The sequence below is a fragment of the Abrus precatorius genome, unplaced genomic scaffold, assembly GCF_003935025.1.
Source record: "Abrus precatorius isolate BTA unplaced genomic scaffold, Abrus_2018 Scaffold10, whole genome shotgun sequence".
In the NCBI taxonomy this organism is placed as follows: domain Eukaryota; kingdom Viridiplantae; phylum Streptophyta; class Magnoliopsida; order Fabales; family Fabaceae; genus Abrus; species Abrus precatorius.
Window position 1 is genome coordinate 30,392,979 of NW_020874292.1, and position 18,010 is coordinate 30,410,988.

The window sequence follows — 18,010 nt, forward strand, 5'->3', positions numbered from 1 at the left end:
CAAAAATAAAGTTAAATTCACCAACATAATTATAAATTTTACGTACCTAAGTTTGCAAACTTTAAAAACTTAGATGCATGCATAACATCAAGATGTGACTCCCCAAATGGACGTTGCATATTTTTTTTTAAAGTTGTTATCATCATTTTCGGTGTTGTTTTGTTCCTATTCTATTTTTCTTTTTGACATGGTGCTCACATATGTTTTTTGTAGCTCATTGTTTTTGAAACATAACATATAACTTAATGATATCAGTTGAGGGATGACACTACTAATGTATCTAAAATATTTATTCAATATTATCATTATTAGTTATTAAAATTGTATAATATTTCATGAAATTATAAAATATTGATATTGGACACTTATACACAATATTTTTCATTGTTTTTAGACATTAAATTTTAATCCATTGACTAAGTCAATACTTCAAATTTTCAAATGATACATTATAGAATATACACATATTCTTCTTGCATATAAATGACATACTTTCATTCATGTTTGTTACAATTTCACTTTTAAAATATGTCATTGTTATACTTATTTTTAAAAAAAAAAACACATAATGGAACTAAGGATACAAATACTTAAAAAAATTTATTTATGATTTGTTATTGGTACGAATTGCAGTATTTATAATCTTTACAATTAAAAAATACTAACAAAGATTTTATATTACCCAATATTTTTTTAATAATTTAATAGAATTAAAGTTCATAAGTAGCAACTTTTGACTTTAAGAATAACTTTTTATTTTTCAAAAGTCATTAATAGTAGTTTTTTAATTACATTTTAATCTTTTTTTACAAATCTCACTAACAATAACTTTTAAGAATAAAAGTATATTATTTTATGTATTTAAAATAATAATAACGATTTTTAACCATAATTAATTATTTGACGAATAAAATCATCATTGACATTAAAAAAATTATATTTATGTAATTTTATAAAAAATTCATATTTTAGTAAATTTAAAATAAAAATTCATAAAAAAAAATAAACTGCCAAAACACTTCACATTATTTATATAAGTTTAAAAAATATAAATAATGATTATATAGTCCGTGAGTACATGTTATGAATTTTTAGGAAGATACCTATAGCAAACAAACTACCAAAACGGTGGTTTTATGAAATTATCCGCCCACACCGCACTTTTGGATATCTCCGCCCTCTGTCTAACTCGCAAATCAACAAACTATTCCAAAATCTCTCTCCCCCTCACTCGCGCGCGCGCACAGATCTCTCTGTGTTTCCCAAATGCAATCAACGATTTCGCTCTCTTCCTCTTACGCTGCTTCCATTTGGGAGTCACGCCACTCTTTTCCCATCCCCACTCGCACTTCTGCGCCTTTGAATCTCCGCTTCTGCGGTCTTAGGCGCCAGGCATTCACTTCCACTTCCCTCAACTACTACCGTCGCTCACACTCCACCGCAGTATCCGCTGCGCTTTCCGACAACGGCACCCCTTCCAACTCCTTTGATTACGAGTTGCTCATCATCGGCGCCGGCGTCGGTGGTCACGGCGCCGCGCTTCATGCCGTCGAGAAGGTGCACTAATTGCTTTCTCTTCCAAAATTTTGATTGTCGAAACGAAAGCTTACTCTCTCTCTCTCTGTATCGAATTGGAAAAATCAGCTGAATTGATGTCAGCTGTTTTAAGTTTTGCTTAATTTAATCAATGAAGAAGTTGCGAATTGCTGTAAGTTTTATGTTGTGAGGGTTTTGGACTTTGCAGGGCTTGAAAACGGCCATTGTCGAGGGAGACGTGGTTGGAGGAACGTGTGTGAACAGAGGTTGTGTTCCTTCTAAAGCTCTTTTGGCTGTTAGTGGTCGTATGCGAGAGTTGCGGGATGATCATCACTTGAAGTCGCTCGGCTTACAGGTAAAAAAATTTTGTATCAGAATGGAAGATGTGTCGAAATGTGTTTAGAAGATAGTCTGCTTCATGGTAGAGAGATTAGTTGTGTGATTAGTTGGTTTTTGGTATTTCAGGTTTCTGCTGCTGGGTATGACAGACAAGCAGTGGCTGATCATGCTAATAATCTTGCTTCGAAAATCCGTGGCAACTTGACCAATTCATTGAAAGCACTTGGAGTGGACATCCTCACTGGTTTTGGAGCCATTTTGGTAAATGACATTGTTATGAGCGCCAAGGCTTGAATTTGAATCACAAAACTACCAATGGAGATTTCAACACTTTTCATTGACTGGCTTATTTGTGAATTAACACAGGGTCCTCAAAAGGTGAAAGTTGGCTCTTCCAACAATGTGGTAACTGCAAAAGACATCATCATTGCTACTGGTTCTGTTCCCTTTGTTCCCAAGGGCATTGAAGTTGACGGTACACCACACGCTACATATTTATCTTTTTTCTTCACGACACAGTTGTTTTATGTTAGCACCACTCGGTGAGGATTAGTTCTAGGCATGTGTTCCAGCTACAAGAATATGGTATATACAAAACCGTCTATGACAACCAACATGTCAAGCTCCAAGTGGCTTCAAAAGTAGAGTGTGATAAGACTGGACCAGAGAATAGACAGCATGCAATAGATAAAAAGAAGTGATCAATTTAGTTTTGGAGATATGTTTGGATTGATAGTATATTAGGCTACAATGAAATGTGCATAAGGGGATGGTAATCTTTGTTTAGTACTCTACTGATACTGTCGGTCTTGTTTTTCTCTTTTTTTATTTCTTGTAAGATTTATTTTGTATCATTAATAAAAACTCACCAAGCAAATGCACTCAGGGAAGACTGTGATTACCAGTGACCATGCTCTCAAACTGGAGACTGTTCCTGATTGGATAGCAATTGTAGGAAGTGGCTATATTGGGCTTGAATTCAGTGATGTATATACGGCACTTGGAAGTGAGGTAGCACTTTTCTGATACTTTTTTCCTTTCTCCATTGTTTGCTTGTTTTTAGTGTTTTATGACATTTGAAGGACATTTTATACTATGTCCTTTTTCTTTTTCTTTTTTTCATAATTTTGTTTTTATTAGTACAAGAAAGAAAAATAAATCATTACTTGTAAAATTTAGAAGCCTAATTATGCAGAAGGGATATAGTTGACGATAATGGTACTCTGCAGGTTACTTTTATTGAAGCTTTAGATCAGCTCATGCCTGGATTTGATCCTGAAATTAGCAAGTTGGCTCAGAGAGTTCTCATTAACCCCCGGAATATTGACTATCATACTGGGGTTTTTGCATCTAAGGTCTCTGGTAATTTCTTCTATAATTTTTTTCTGGGTAGCTACTTTGAATTGTCATAGTCATCAAGTTCCCTATATAGGTCACTCCTGCAAGAGATGGAAAACCTGTCACAATTGAGCTCATTGATGCGAAGACCAAGGAACAAAAGGAAACTTTAGAGGTACATTAACTTTTTTCCTGAAAGCTTTTAGTTAATCACTTTGTTTTAAACTGTTAAAACTTCTTCCCCTGAAATACTAATTGGCAAAGGTTGATTGGAAAACTTGTGACCATGGAACAAGCTTATATTTAGTAGTAACCTGTTGTCATATACTTATTAGGACTCTCTTAATACAGCATGCTCTCATGGTATGAGACCTTGTAATGAAATCTGATCACGTTTGAAAAATTCTGAAGTGGTTAATATACTCATCTTCAATATAGCATAGAGAGAACTGTACACGTGCATGTAGCTATGCTGGGGCAGACAATTCTTTGACTGTTGCATAGTTGGGGGCAAAAGTGGTTAATGTTCAAAAGTTCCACCTTGCCACTTTTCTAAATTTACAGTTGACTGTGCTTACCTGTAAGGACTAGTGGCTTATGTATCTCCATTGAATTTAGTAGTACAAGCCGAAATACATGAACATCTGTGGTGCTAAAAGCTCCACCTTGCCACTTTTCTAAATTTACAGTTGACTGTGCTTACCTGTAAGGACTAGTAGCTTATGTATATCCATTGAATTTAGTAGTACAAGCTGAAATACATGAATATCTGTGGTGCTAAGTATAGGATTTACAAGTGTAGTAACATTGAAACTACATGAAAAATCTCAATTATAGATCATATTTAATACACAGTTAGACACACACATAGCCACACATCTTTACCTGACATATTTAGTTACTGAATTGTTTCAAGACCTGCTTATGCTTTGCTATAGGTGGATGCTGCACTAATAGCAACTGGAAGGGCTCCATTCACCCAAGGTCTTGGATTGGAGAATGTATGCCTTTTGAACATTGTTTTTAGGATAAAATGCTTTCCCCAAGGAAGTGATTTGATACTTTACAAGTTCCTGCAGATTAATGTTGTAACACAGCGTGGTTTTGTTCCTGTGGATGAATGCATGCGAGTAATTGATGCCAATGGAAACTTGGTTTGTTTCAAATATCTCATGCACACATTATTTTTCTCTTGGGCTGACCTATTGTTACTGATTTAGGGTATGGAATGATAGGTCCCTCATTTGTATTGTATTGGTGATGCAAATGGCAAGATGATGCTTGCTCATGCTGCCAGCGCACAAGGAATCTCAGGTAAGAAGCAAGCTATGTAATTTTGCAATGAACATTCAAGTCATTTGCCTGCTTCCATTTACTTAAATGAAAAGATTGTGGACAGTGGTTGAACAAGTCACTGGAAGAGATCATGTGCTTAATCATTTAAGCATACCAGCTGCTTGTTTCACTCATCCTGAAATCAGCATGGTTGGATTGACTGAGGTAATCATATTTTTCTTTTGGTTTATGCTTCATCCTCCACCTGCTGCTTGTTTCACCTTCATACACATGGCTAAATGTCCCCTCCTCTGTTCTTCTGCTCTGTCACCCCCTTTCCCCTTATTTATTACTACTATTTATCCACTTAGATGAACTCATGTACTACGATCAAACATATTATATGCAGCCTCAAGCAAGGGAGAAAGGTGAAAAGGAGGGCTTTGAAGTAAGTGTTGCCAAAACAAGTTTTAAAGCAAACACGAAGGCTTTAGCAGAAAACGAAGGGGAGGGTCTTGCCAAGGTTATATTTCTGTATCTTTCTCTTAATACTGTGTTGTACAAAAGCTTATGAAGTGCTTGTTTGGGTTAGATTGTAAAGGAAATGGTAAATGGTGATAAAGGATTTGATTTTAAAATTGGTTTGAGCATCATAAGGCGCAATGGCTTTTGAAGCGTGATTATAGGGATATATTTGGAAAATTACCGGGTCTTCCGTGCTAAAATTTATTTTATAGTCTTGATCTTGCAATCATTTTTCCAACCTTGGAAAATGTGAGAATTGATTTTGTCGAACTACCCAAACATGATTATGGGTTCTCCAAAATCTAAACAACCAGTGAGCCTTGACTCACTAGGTATTTAAACATCAGGATGCTGCTATGGATGACGGATTTGATCCCTCTACATGCCATTTTCCCATTCTCCCCTTAGATCCAGATAGGGATCTCTTGGTCAACCAAAAATAATCTAACGCAAATTGGACCTGACTGTTAGAAGCTGACATGAATTATCGACGCGAAGATTTACTTTGGTGATACCAATGTTATTTCTAACTATATTTTAGCTGTTTTCGTGCAGTTGATATACAGACCTGACAATGGAGAGATTCTAGGGGTTCATATTTTTGGGTTGCATGCTGCTGATCTTATCCACGAGGCATCCAATGCAATAGCATTAGGAACACGTATTCAAGTAAATTTTCCTGCCAAACTGTCAAATGTGAGAGAGCCTTTAGTTATTTATGCTGCATGTGCTATATTGACGAAGAAGGTTCTTTTAGGGTATGATTAAGAGTTGGGTTGGGAGAGAAAGGAAGGAGAGGGCAAATATTATATTAAATCAAGTGTTATATAATAATAAAAATTTAACACATGAAATTTATACTAATTTATCATTTTATTTCTTTTTAAAAAATATGAAATTAGAGAATATTTATGAAAAATGAAAATTTTCCCTTCTTTTTCCTCCAAAATTGAACTTCAAAACATACCCCTAGTCTATTTTTTTGTGGATAAAATAAATGTGAATAGCCACAAGAATCTTTCTAGTTTCTATCCTTGTCTATTAGGTAATTCCAACGTTGTTGTCGTGCAATGCAGGATATAAAATTTGCGGTTCATGCTCATCCGACTTTGTCTGAGGTGCTTGATGAGCTATTCAAATCAGCAAAGGTGAGATACCCATAATTTGCTATTTTACTTCCAACTTGCACTCACGCATATAGGTTGTTGTGCCTGGTGCTTAAATACGTGTTGCCACTTACCAAGGCAGGTTAAGGCACAAGCTTCTGGCCCAGTAAAGGAACCGGTTGCAGTTTAATCTTCCCAATGTTTTTTAACGAACGTTGCCTTTACTAGAAAGTTTCAAAATATCTCACATCTTCTGGCGGAATGCTTCGGCACATTTAGAATCCTGTAAGAGGGAACCGTTTGAAGGAGTCTTGGCAATGACCTGAGAATGGATGGTGATGATATATTATTTTCTTGGGACACTGTTATTGTCCACCAAAATACTTATAATCTCTATTTTTGCACTTTAGAAACACGTTTCCTCTAAATTTATGGTGTAGATGCTTCATGTTTTAGGAGGCCTTTCAGAGTGGCCTGTTTTTCTGAGTATTCCAGTTTTGAACCCGTACATGAAATAAAATTTTCTTGTAAGGTTCTCGAGAAATAACCGTGTTGACAATAATGCAATCCACTACGCGTTGCTTGATGATTTCTTTGTTCTGTCTCCATGCTGTTATTGGCAAACTGGCATCGGTCTTTCCAATCAAATTATTGCCATGGCAATATGAACCTCAGAGCATCCATGAGTTCCTGATATAATCAAGGTCACGCTGTCACGCACTATCCACCTTGGTTCCCGATATGTTAATCCATTTAATTTATTTTATTGCACTGTTTGAAAAAAAAGAGAGATTAAAATAAGATGTACTTTTCATGCACTATTTATAAATTCCGATTTATCGTACAAAGATTGGATCATGTGGGAAAGTTAGAGAGATGATCCATTGAGACATCTTTTTCACTATTGCTCAAAAGAATTCATAATTTACATTGTGGTTGAAAAACGTTTAAAATTTATGTTTAGCAAATTTTAGAGATGCTGAAAAAAATAATTTTAAAATACGTAAAGTTTTGAGAGAAGTAATTTATAATTGTTTAGCAAATAAAACTGAATCAGTGTACTATTAAACCCAAAAAAAAAAATATATTTCGATAGTGATTTTATTTTCCTGTTCAAATAAAATTGATCTTCTTTAACAATCCTCTTCAAATACAATTAATTCTTTTTAAGTTAATTTTTCCAAAGTTTTACCAAATCCTAAAATAAACAGGTGCGGCATATAGATACAGTATAAGTTCATCTTTTACCATCCATTCTTGTTCATATAGGAACACCCCATATTGGTTACTCAGACAAGGTTAGGAGTCACATTTGCCGTCAACTTCCAAATCAACCATTTTACAACAGTTCCCTCTCAGGCTCTCAAGCCACTAATGAAGGACAGTTCTAAATCCTATCGACTGAAAAGGTGGATTGGAGTCCGGATAGTTCGTAGATTATAACGATTTTAACAGTGTACAAAATTGAGTTTCTTATCCATTACCCATAAATCTTCAACCACATCAAGCGCAGTTAACTTTGCGCTGGTAAATTAAGAGGTTGCGACTTCTATCAAAGGTTTGTATAGTATGTCCCCTCAACGTAGCATCTCCCCCAATAGCAACTCAATTGAAAAGAGGCTGAGACATTCCCAAAAGCAGGTTGGGGTTCAATCTTCAGTCAGTGCATTGCCCCTTTCTCATTCCCCCTTGGTAAATAATTAAGTTCGTACAATAGGAACTTCGATCCGACAACTAGAGTCAACACCGACTAAATTCTTGGGGAAAGATTTCCCAACGAAATTCAAACCCACCACCTCTGTAAATGGTGGTTCCACTCATTACTATAATAATGTCCTAGGAAATTCTCTGAACTGCCCAAACAGGTGAACCTATACATTTACTTCTATTGGAGGAAATTGCCCAAAAAATTCTCTAGCCTATGATGAACATCATAACAGAAATATTCTGTACGAAAAAATATTATGAAAAGGATTAGGATCAATTTAGATACAACCATTCTTGATGTAGTGCAAATCTAAGCTTAAGTTAGTTTGGGTATCTCCAAAACTCCATTCACTCAATTTTATTTTGGGTACATGTTGAAGTTATGCAAATCTAAGTTTCTTCCCAATTAAATGTAAACCCAGAGGTATAATGTAGTTCTAACCATTAAAATCAAAAGCTACCTCCCTTTCTTTCAACTGTCAAAAGCTGCAAATTTAAGATTCTGACATGAGCATAGCCGCAGCAGTGTCTGAAAACACAAACACCTTAATATTCCATTGATAAAAAATCCTCTTAACAGAAACCACGAAAAATGGTCTAACAGTATTGCATTCTCTGTGAAGGAATTAATTATAATACTGCAGATTAAGTTGAAAAAAATGTCACCATTAAAAAAAAGCTTAAAAAAACCCTAACAGTTCCGTTTGAAAATGCCCCTTCACTACTCTTCTGTGGCTGTTTCACCACTCTTCTTGTTGTGCTTCCTCGCGTACCTCTGGTTCCTCAGAAACTTGGGATCCATCTACAATTCCCGATAACAAATACAAATAAAAATAATTTTTAAAAAAACTAAATATAATTTAACTACCCAATAATTGAAAAAAAAAAATCTACGTATCAGTAGAAAAGAGAAGCCAAAAACGAAAAAAATTTACCCCTTTGGTGGAACTGTGGCGATGCCTCTTAGGTTTCTTGATGCCATTTTTGTGGGCCTTGTAGGATTGGTTATGAGCTGTGTGGTTCTTCGACTTTGCCATCTCTGCAATCAACGCACAAACAATTAGAGGAAGGCGAAAAGGGAAGGGGCAAATTAAAACGCGCAGTTGGAAGAATTTAGCGAGAGAAATCGAAGATACGAACCCTAATTGCAAATGAAAAGTGAAGGTGCTGTTCGGCCGGCTTGGGTTTTCGAAGATGGCCTTTTATATAAATGACCTTTTGACACGAAGACCCTTTTGCCTTTTACATATTTCTCCGCTTAATGACGATAATACCCTGCAGCTTTCCATGTAAAAGCAAAATCAGGTTCAAAATCTATATCCATAAATGAAATAACAAATAGCATAAGGTTATTAATTTATAAAATTTTTAAAATAATATTTTATATATTTTAAAATTATATCTCTGAAAGCAATTAAAAAAACATTTGTACTTAAATTATTACACTATATGTATTTAAATACATGTATTATGATCTGAATTATATGGTTTGTTTGCTAATATTAGGGTTCTCACCCCTATTTACTATTGTCAATAGGATTTTACTTATAGTAATTAAAGAGCTCTTAAACTAACAATATAACAAGTTAAAAATTCTGAATTTTTTTTAATTTTTCACTTGATGGTCAAATCATGAGCTTAGGAAACAGGGTACGTTGGAAGTATAATGTCATTACGGGTAGTTTAAAATATACAACCTGTTTGTATACAAATAAAATATCTATTTTACTGTGTTTAATGCACTTTTAATGAAGTTTTTAGAAAGTAATTATTTTTTATTTTTGAATTATTTATATTTATTGTTTTCGCTTTTAATTAGAAATCTTTGCCTTTTTTGTTTTCTATTTTTTAAGATTTATAAAAAAAATTTTAAAAAATTGATTTCAATATTCCTGTACAAATATTTAAAATAGAGAACAAAATAAAAAATATTTAAATAATTTTAAAAATATAATAATCCCTGAAATTTTCTTACTTTTGATCTAACAAAGATCCAAACTAGAGTAAAAATAAAAGAACTACACTTGTATTATTTTTTTATATAGGAAAAAACTAGAGCTACTCGAGTGAAAATAAGAATATTATTATTATTGAGAATATTAAACTCCCTTTGAACCAATAACGTGAGACTACCTTATCAAATGTTCCCTCAGAGCAGCCACCTTTGAATCATCACCTAAGACTCTTATATCAAATGTTGAAATATGAAGGAAACCAACAATAAAGAAAGCAATTAGAAGGTTTGGTAGATTTGCCTAACTCTTCACATGCAACAATGTTTTTGGAGCAAGTTTATTTGTAATGAAAATTGTGCAAAACATTCAAAATATAAATAAAACAAAATGTATTAAATAAGAGTTACAAGTATTTTTTTTTTGTTTAAATATTTTACATATATTTTTATTAATTTATATAGATCAATGTCATATATCTCACATCCATTACTTTTTTCTATTAATTAATTAATAAATTATAGGGTGACAAACTTAACTTTAATAATTAAGAAATTATGAAAGTTAATATTATGATCATAAGTAAGCATGCATGTTTGAAAATGATTTTTTTAAGGTAATAATTGGTTATTTTTATAGAATTTTCTATAAAAAAAAACTAGGATTTTTTTTTAATCCAAAACATGTTGAAACACATGATAATTAGGCTTTTTTTTTTAAATTTAAACTGATATTATGTTACCCTTTTTCTAAGTTAAATTCGTACATTTTGGTTTATTATGAGATAATGTACCATTCCAAATTTTATTTATATTTGCCTTATGAATGCTTATTTTTTGTGCATTTTTTTAAAGAAAAGCATTTGTTTTGATTTAAAAATTGTGGTTTAAATTAAGTTATACATTTATTTGAATTATATTCACACAATAATTTTTTTGAAACAATTATACACAGCTTTTAACTAAATAAGTTTAATAGTTTAAGAATTGTTTGAAAATTTAGAAAAACAAAGGAATAAAAAGTTTAACAGGTAAAAGAAAAGATAAGAAGGGTGAAAATGAGAGTTGAAAAAATATTTTAATTTAAAGAATATTTTAAAACGGTAATTCAAGAGAGCTTAAATGATTCATAAAGAATTTTGATTACACTTAAAACCTTTCAAATAAGAGTTATTATTATATCATTTTTTTCTTTCTAAAATTTAACTCACAAAATATGAAGATCATCATCACATTCAACATTAAATAAAAAATATACTTATACAAACAAATTAAGTTTGAACCACAAAATAGAAAAAATTTCTTACTTCCCTTATATATAATTTTATTAATCATCTCCTTATTTTATAAAATGAATATTAAATAAAATATCATATATTTTTTATTTTGGAAAAAGAAAATATATTTTTAGTTAATAATAAAGAGAATTTATAAAAACATAAATTGGAAGATTTATAATTATTTCATAATACTATAAGATGATATACAAAATTATTAAAAACATTAAATGATCATTTATTTTTTATTTATAAACTTGATTTGATGGTAAAAAAAATATAACAAAGCTGAATGTAAAAAAAAAAAAATAATTAAAATCCTAGATTGCTATGAAAAGGATAAAATAAATATGATTTGTGTCTAATCAGCAGAAAAGAAAAAGAAAAACATAAAAGTATATATAAATAAAGGGTGTGAATGAAAATCACACCTACTCACACAATTGAGCTCACAGGGCCAACCAACCACCTACCTCTTACCATGGTCCTCTCCTCTGTGTGTCCTGTTGGAAAAGGAAAGGCTTAGAAATACTGTGACAAATTAATCAAAGCAAATCAAAACAAAATAAAAGAAAAATAAACGAAAAAACAGAGCTGCATTCTCACCACATGAGCAGACACGTGATCTAGGATCTCTCGCTCTCTCTCACTGTGAGATCCTATTCCTCCGATCTGCGTTTCTCTCTCTTTCTCTCTCTTTTCCACTCTGGGGTTTGGATCTGAACAGAACGGAACAGAATCATGTTCCTCTTCGACTGGTTCTATGGCATTCTGGCTTCCCTCGGTCTCTGGCAGAAAGAAGCTAAGATTCTCTTCCTCGGTCTCGATAATGCCGGCAAGACCACCCTTCTTCACATGCTCAAAGATGAGGTACCTTCCTTTTCTCTCTCTTCATCCTTCACAAAATAAAAATGGGTTTTTTATTTTCATTTCAAATTCGATTTCAGAGATTAGTTCAGCACCAGCCGACCCAACACCCCACTTCGGAGGAATTGAGCATTGGGAAGATCAAGTTTAAAGCTTTCGATTTGGGTGGTCATCAAGTTGCCCGCAGAGTCTGGAAAGACTATTATGCAAAGGTTTTTTTTTTTTTCCTTCATTATCAATTTCTCATATTATTCGCCTTTCTATTTGGTTTCACTTTGTTATCATCATTTACTGTCCCTAATATGATATTAATTTAGATAGTGAATGATTTTCAAGTGTTTATTTTTTTTTAGTGCCCTATTTGCTTTTCAGTTGGATGGGATGGAGTGTGTTGCTGGTGATAGGTTTTTGGTATTTGTAATTGTTTTTTGTTGACCCAATTGCTTTTGACTAGGTTATGTTGATGTTATCATTATGTTCAAAGCCCTGGTGCTTGTAGCTCCTATAGGCTCTTAACTTCATTGTATCGTATTTATTTCTTAATACTTAATAGTATTTCTAAATATTGCATCTAATATGTTTGTTGGGTATGACTTCTCCGCTAAACATAGTTCCCTTAGTTGCATGCTGGCTTCAGTGGTTTGTTCATCAGTATTCACTTTCCATATGGAGTGCTGGGTTTTCAGATGAGGTGCTTGTTCTGGTGATTTTTTTTTATTGATGTATTGTTGATATTTTTGTAAATCTTTGAATGTTACTTTTTCTTATGTGTTCTCGTGGTTAATAATGTACTGTGACACAACTATTTGCTTGATTTTCTTAAGTGATCTATGCCTTCATAATCCCAGATGAAGCTCTTTGTATTTATCTGATTCATGGGAGGCAAATATTGACAGTGGAAGTTTCGCTGATAGCACCCCTTTAAACCTTTCTGGAGGTGTTTACTAGTTGTCTTCCAAACATGTCCTGTTTTCCTCTAATGAATAAGAAAAGAAGAACACGAGAAGAGGAACCGTTAACAAATTTATAGATCTGTGTAAAGGGATATTTGTTAGACTTTACAAGACAATGAACCATCCTTTTTAAGCATCAGAAGCACAGTAGTAAATTGACATTTCCTTTCTCCTTGAGAGGAGTATCTAGAAACAAAATCTTGAAGTTTGTTTGGTAATTATTGCTTAGTATCTAGGTGCATCACCTTTCTGTTCATCAGATCTGCTATATGCTAGATTCACTCATTTGTTTTTTCTGCCTTTTATGTAATTTAACTCGAAGGTTGGTGATTCCTTTATGAGAAAATTTTTTCTATTTCCACTTTTAATTACAAAAGTATCACCTTGTTTACACTTTGTTTAATGTTTCCAGTTTCAAAAGTTTGTATGTCAAATGCTTGAACTCAAAATAGCTTCTTTTTCTTTTCAATGCTTCTTACGCAAACTTTTGAAATTAGGAAACAAAGTGAAAATAAGGTTGCATTTTCATAAAAGTAAAAATAGAAAAGACAAAAACATTTTCTCAAATCAAAGGGTTCCCAAGCTTTTAACTTATCATTGCCCAAACTGCTGCAATGACTCCAATGCTGCATAGAGTCGTTGGATATGGCTATGGAATTCTCTTTTCTCACCCATGTTGGCTTTCCAGGTGGATGCTGTTGTTTACCTGGTCGATGCCTACGACAAAGAGAGGTTCGCAGAATCTAAGAAGGAGCTTGATGCCTTGCTCTCAGATGAAGCCTTGGCAAATGTTCCATTCCTTGTGCTAGGCAACAAGATTGACATCCCATATGCGGCTTCAGAAGATGAACTACGATTTCATCTAGGCCTGACCAACTTCACCACTGGCAAAGGAAAGATCAACCTCACAGATTCCAACCTTCGACCTCTCGAAGTGTTCATGTGCAGCATTGTTCGCAAGATGGGGTATGGTGAAGGCTTCCAGTGGCTTTCTCAGTATATCAAGTAGAGTTCAGCATCATTTTTTGTTCCCCTTTCCCTTGTCAAACTAGCCCTTTCTGCAGTTACATCAGAAGAGATTTTACCTTTGTTTTTGCCTTTGATCATTTTGATTGGATTATTTGATACAACTGCAGTAATATTACATGATAAACTCTGTATCTTCAAAGATTTTTTTGGGGGAATGTTCTCCTTTAAAATACTAAATTCTGTTTAGGATGATATGATTGGGCACAAAAATAATTTTGCAAGAATCTTAGTCCACTTCCTTCCCTATTTTACGTCTGAAAGCTAGCAGAGTTTTCTCTTGTTTCAACCTTGTGATCCGATTTATTTTTACAAGTAAGAACAGAGAGAAATGTAATTTTTGCTTAAAAATTTAATTTGATTATACTATGTAAGAAAGTTTTATATTTTGATCATTGTTTTAAATTTGGGACTCATAGTTCTGGGAAGTTACACATTAGGATGAAAAGAGACACTCCACCAACGAAAAAAAAAACTACAATTAAGATATCATAAATATTGTGAAATCAAATAAAACAACATTCTAATTGGTAAATAGCATTATTATGATATAATAAAACAAGATATCATAAATACTGGGAAATAACATTGTGATATAATAAAAAGTGGTAAATAAAAAAACATAATGAAAACTTAAGTTTAAATTAAGATAAAAATTGATAACTCTTGATATATTTTAATAAGAAATTAATTTTAGTGAATTGGCAGGATAAAGATTTTATATTATTAGTTGATCAGAATACATTGAAAATATGATTTTTATATTATTTATTACACAAATTAACTATTCTTGTTAATATGAGAACCCATTATTAACAACCCATTATTGAGCGACAGTGTAAAATATATTTGTATTGACAATGTATTTAAATTACATTTTTATAATAATGATAATTAACTTTTACGCTTTTTTTAAAATCAAAACAACATTTTTTTAATTATTTGTTTGAACCAAGTGTGTATATTTATTTTCTAATTTAAATTTTTATTTTTAGTAAAGTTATTTAAATTAAAAGGGACTCAATTTTTGGAATATTTGTTAGTTTCAACATTGATGTAATAAGAGTGAGTGACCTTTCTATTGAATTCATTTAGGAATATATATAATAACTAAAATTTAATAATAGTTTTGTTATGTTATATTTATTAATTGATTTAATAATCAATTTTATGAAACACTTTTAATTCAATTTTCCATTTTTATAGCTTTTAATTTTTAGTTAATTTATTCATTAGTTTTGTAAATCTTAACATCAACCAAATCATTTACATTTTTAAATTAAAACTAAAAAAATGTTAAAAAAAAATAAAAAAAATAACGTTTTAGTTCCTATACAGAACCTCTTTTTATAATTTAGTTATTGTTAATAAAAAAATTACGTATCAATCTCAAGTTTATTTTAAATTGTGCACATTATTATAACATCGTTAGCTTTTTTTTATGTGATAAACTGCTATTTAATGTTCAATGTGATAGATTTAAGTTGTTATAGTCTCTTTACAAGACTTTTTTTTAATAATTTAATATTTTTAAAGTAAAAAATTGTATATTAATTTTTATATAAAAATTTATTTTAAATTTTATTTTTATCGTTATAGTGACATTTTTATATTAGTGTCAAGTAACATTTTTGTTTCATACTTTTTATCTATGATGTTCAGATTCATTATACAAGTTAATTTTTTTTTTTTACTTTAAACCTGCAGAAGAACCATATCGAAAAGATTTTATGTCTTGATTCATTTTTACATAAGCAACAACTATAGTATTTTCATTTCAAATATCATTACATGCATATTTTGTTATATTTTTATAATAATCTTCATTTATTTTTCTATCATACTTATTTTAATAATTTTTTTTAAGATAGTCAATATGTGATTATAGAAATATATAAAAATGATTATGACAATTATGATTTAAAAAGTGATTCTAATTTTCTTACAAATATATCAATAATAGAAAAAAAGTTATTACTTTTGAACAAGATTTAAGAGGACATGATTAATACTCAAGATATTAAGATAAGAATAATAGAAGAGTAAATGAGTATTATTATGAAATATGATAGAATAGAAAAGTAAAGATATTAGAGATAAAAATATTTAAAGTGATGCTCATGTAATGATGAATTAAGATATAAAGTTAAATGTAAAAAAATATAAAACAAATTAGAAAACTTATTTGAAGAATCTAAAATACTCTTTAAAAAATAATGAAAAATTGTGACTTAACATTAACATCAAAATGTCAACTTCACATGGACAAAATTGAAAATATTTTTTTTATAAAAATTGATTTACAATTTTTTTTAAACTTATATAGAATAAAATTACAAAAAAATAATATATTAAAATTAAAAAATAATTTAAACCTGCTAAATTAGATAATTATTTATTACACAAGAGATAAAACTAACATTATAACATATTATAGTAAAAGATACAAAATTGAAAATAACAAAAAATAATATATAAATTTTTTACTTATAAAATTTAAATTACAAAAAATTATTTATCTCCGAAAGAATTACGTAGGCGTTTAATTATTGGTTGCTTACCCACGAAGATAACTTTTATTAGGTCAAGAAAACAACTTTCCGAAGTAATTTTGTTTTCTCATCATCTTTTGTGGGGTTGTTGGCCTAATTGCCAGAATGGGAAGTTAGATCAACGTTACTTTCCATGATTTGAAAAATTGTCGGGATAAAAAATTAATTAAACTAGTTAAAAAGTATTCAAAATTAGCTAAAATAAATAAATTTTAAAAAAATAATCTTTTTCATTGTTTCAATTTGTTTTATTTGAAAATAAATAAAAAATCATGTATAATATTTACATATAAATTATTATTTAATTGTTTAGCATGATCTTTTTATTAATTTAAAACCTTAAGTTTTTTTTATTTTTTATAATTTATATTATATATGTTATAGTATATTCAATTAGTATTTAATTACAATGAAATTAATAAACGGTAAATTAATACTTTTATCAGTTTGATTTTAGAAACATTGTTTGACTGTGTTCTTTTTGTGTATGGGCACTTGGAATCATTTTAATTACACGCAAGCGTTTCCTATTGCTCTGTCAAACTCAGTGACGCGTATCAGCCAATCGCATGCAATCAGATGGCAGACCCTCACAATACTTCATTTTGTGAATAATTCTCTACTTTGCATTTCCATTCACACCCCTCTTGTAAAAGAGGTAGCTAGTTAAACAAACAGTGAGTTACTAATTACTTATTTATTAATTTAATTACGAATAAATAAATATCAAACTTGGTAATCTTTCATCCAATTTAGGGTCACCCTTTCTCTTGAGTTAAGGATGTAGGCTTCTATGAGGTACTAGTTAAGCATAAACATTCTCCCAAGCTAGGACTACACGACTTTTTCTTTAACAACATGTATGGTTGAGGTTATACACAACACATATTATGCTTTTAGTTAGATGAATGTTGTTTTCTCAAGAATTTCTCTTAATTTGCTCTTTTAATTTGATAGTTTTATATGAATCCACATGTCAAAAAAATAGATTAATTTAACACCATGAAGGTGGATGATGTAGTGCATATGGTTGATGCATATGATCAGGAAAGGTTCCCAGAATCAAAGGAGGAGTTGGATGCTCTTCTTCTTTCTGGTGAGTCACTAGCAAAAGTGCCTTTCTTTGTATAGGAAAACAAGATAGACATTATTTACACTGAAGAGTTAAGATATCATATAGATTTCAGAAATTTCATTAAAAAAAAAAAAGTAATATCAATATTAAAAACACCAATATATGATTCTGGATCACTCAAAAAAAATTTATCTTCTAATTTTCATGTGCTGTATTGTGCTTTACGTAGTTCTTTTATTATATTAAATATGATCTTTTTGATTAATGATTATTGTAATAATGTTTATGCAATCTATTTTTAAATTGTTACGAGAATTGCTAATTTCTATTTATTTATTTTTTAACTTTGCAGTCTAGATTGACTTTTGACTACTAAGATTGCATAGCTGATAAAGTATGGTCTCAGTTTACAAATATAGAGAGAATGATTGAATAGGATTTTTTTAGTCATTTGACCTATCGAATTACTTTTTAATTTATGCA

The 18,010-nt window shown here is 31.0% G+C and overlaps 3 protein-coding genes and 1 non-coding gene across 5 annotated transcripts; 3 read left to right on the plus strand and 1 right to left on the minus strand.

Annotated features, from left to right (window-relative positions):
* The first annotated feature begins 1,093 nt into the window (after positions 1-1,093).
* LOC113852947 (dihydrolipoyl dehydrogenase 2, chloroplastic-like) lies at positions 1,094-6,854 on the plus strand. Of its 2 annotated transcripts, none has more exons than XM_027483366.1 (15): positions 1,094-1,557; positions 1,745-1,891; positions 2,002-2,136; positions 2,242-2,350; positions 2,762-2,886; positions 3,105-3,230; positions 3,308-3,388; positions 4,152-4,214; positions 4,293-4,367; positions 4,449-4,527; positions 4,613-4,713; positions 4,898-5,011; positions 5,569-5,682; positions 6,090-6,161; positions 6,262-6,854. In XM_027483366.1, the coding sequence occupies exons 1-15, from the start codon at positions 1,267-1,269 to the stop codon at positions 6,307-6,309; spliced, it is 1,680 nt and encodes a 559-aa protein (XP_027339167.1). In that variant the 5' UTR covers positions 1,094-1,266; the 3' UTR covers positions 6,310-6,854. The 2 variants fall into 2 exon arrangements, with proteins under 2 accessions (XP_027339167.1, XP_027339168.1); XM_027483367.1 differs by having other exon boundaries at positions 1,215-1,557; positions 6,258-6,854.
* Positions 6,855-8,400: 1,546 nt separating this feature from the next.
* Positions 8,401-9,111, minus strand: LOC113852950 (60S ribosomal protein L29-1-like). Its single transcript, XM_027483370.1, has 3 exons — positions 8,967-9,111; positions 8,762-8,865; positions 8,401-8,628 (listed from the first exon to the last, which is right to left on the minus strand). Exons 2-3 carry the CDS (start codon positions 8,861-8,863, stop codon positions 8,548-8,550), a joined length of 183 nt encoding a protein of 60 aa, XP_027339171.1. The 5' UTR covers positions 8,864-8,865; positions 8,967-9,111; the 3' UTR covers positions 8,401-8,547.
* Positions 9,112-11,483: 2,372 nt separating this feature from the next.
* On the plus strand, positions 11,484-14,122 carry LOC113852949 (GTP-binding protein SAR1A). The gene is made up of 3 exons (XM_027483369.1): positions 11,484-11,924; positions 12,002-12,133; positions 13,563-14,122. Exons 1-3 carry the CDS (start codon positions 11,796-11,798, stop codon positions 13,881-13,883), a joined length of 582 nt encoding a protein of 193 aa, XP_027339170.1. The 5' UTR covers positions 11,484-11,795; the 3' UTR covers positions 13,884-14,122.
* LOC113853406 lies at positions 12,763-12,886 on the plus strand. Its single transcript, XR_003502578.1, has one exon. It is a non-coding gene; the product is annotated as a small nucleolar RNA snoR83 (small nucleolar RNA).
* Positions 14,123-18,010: the final 3,888 nt, after the last annotated feature.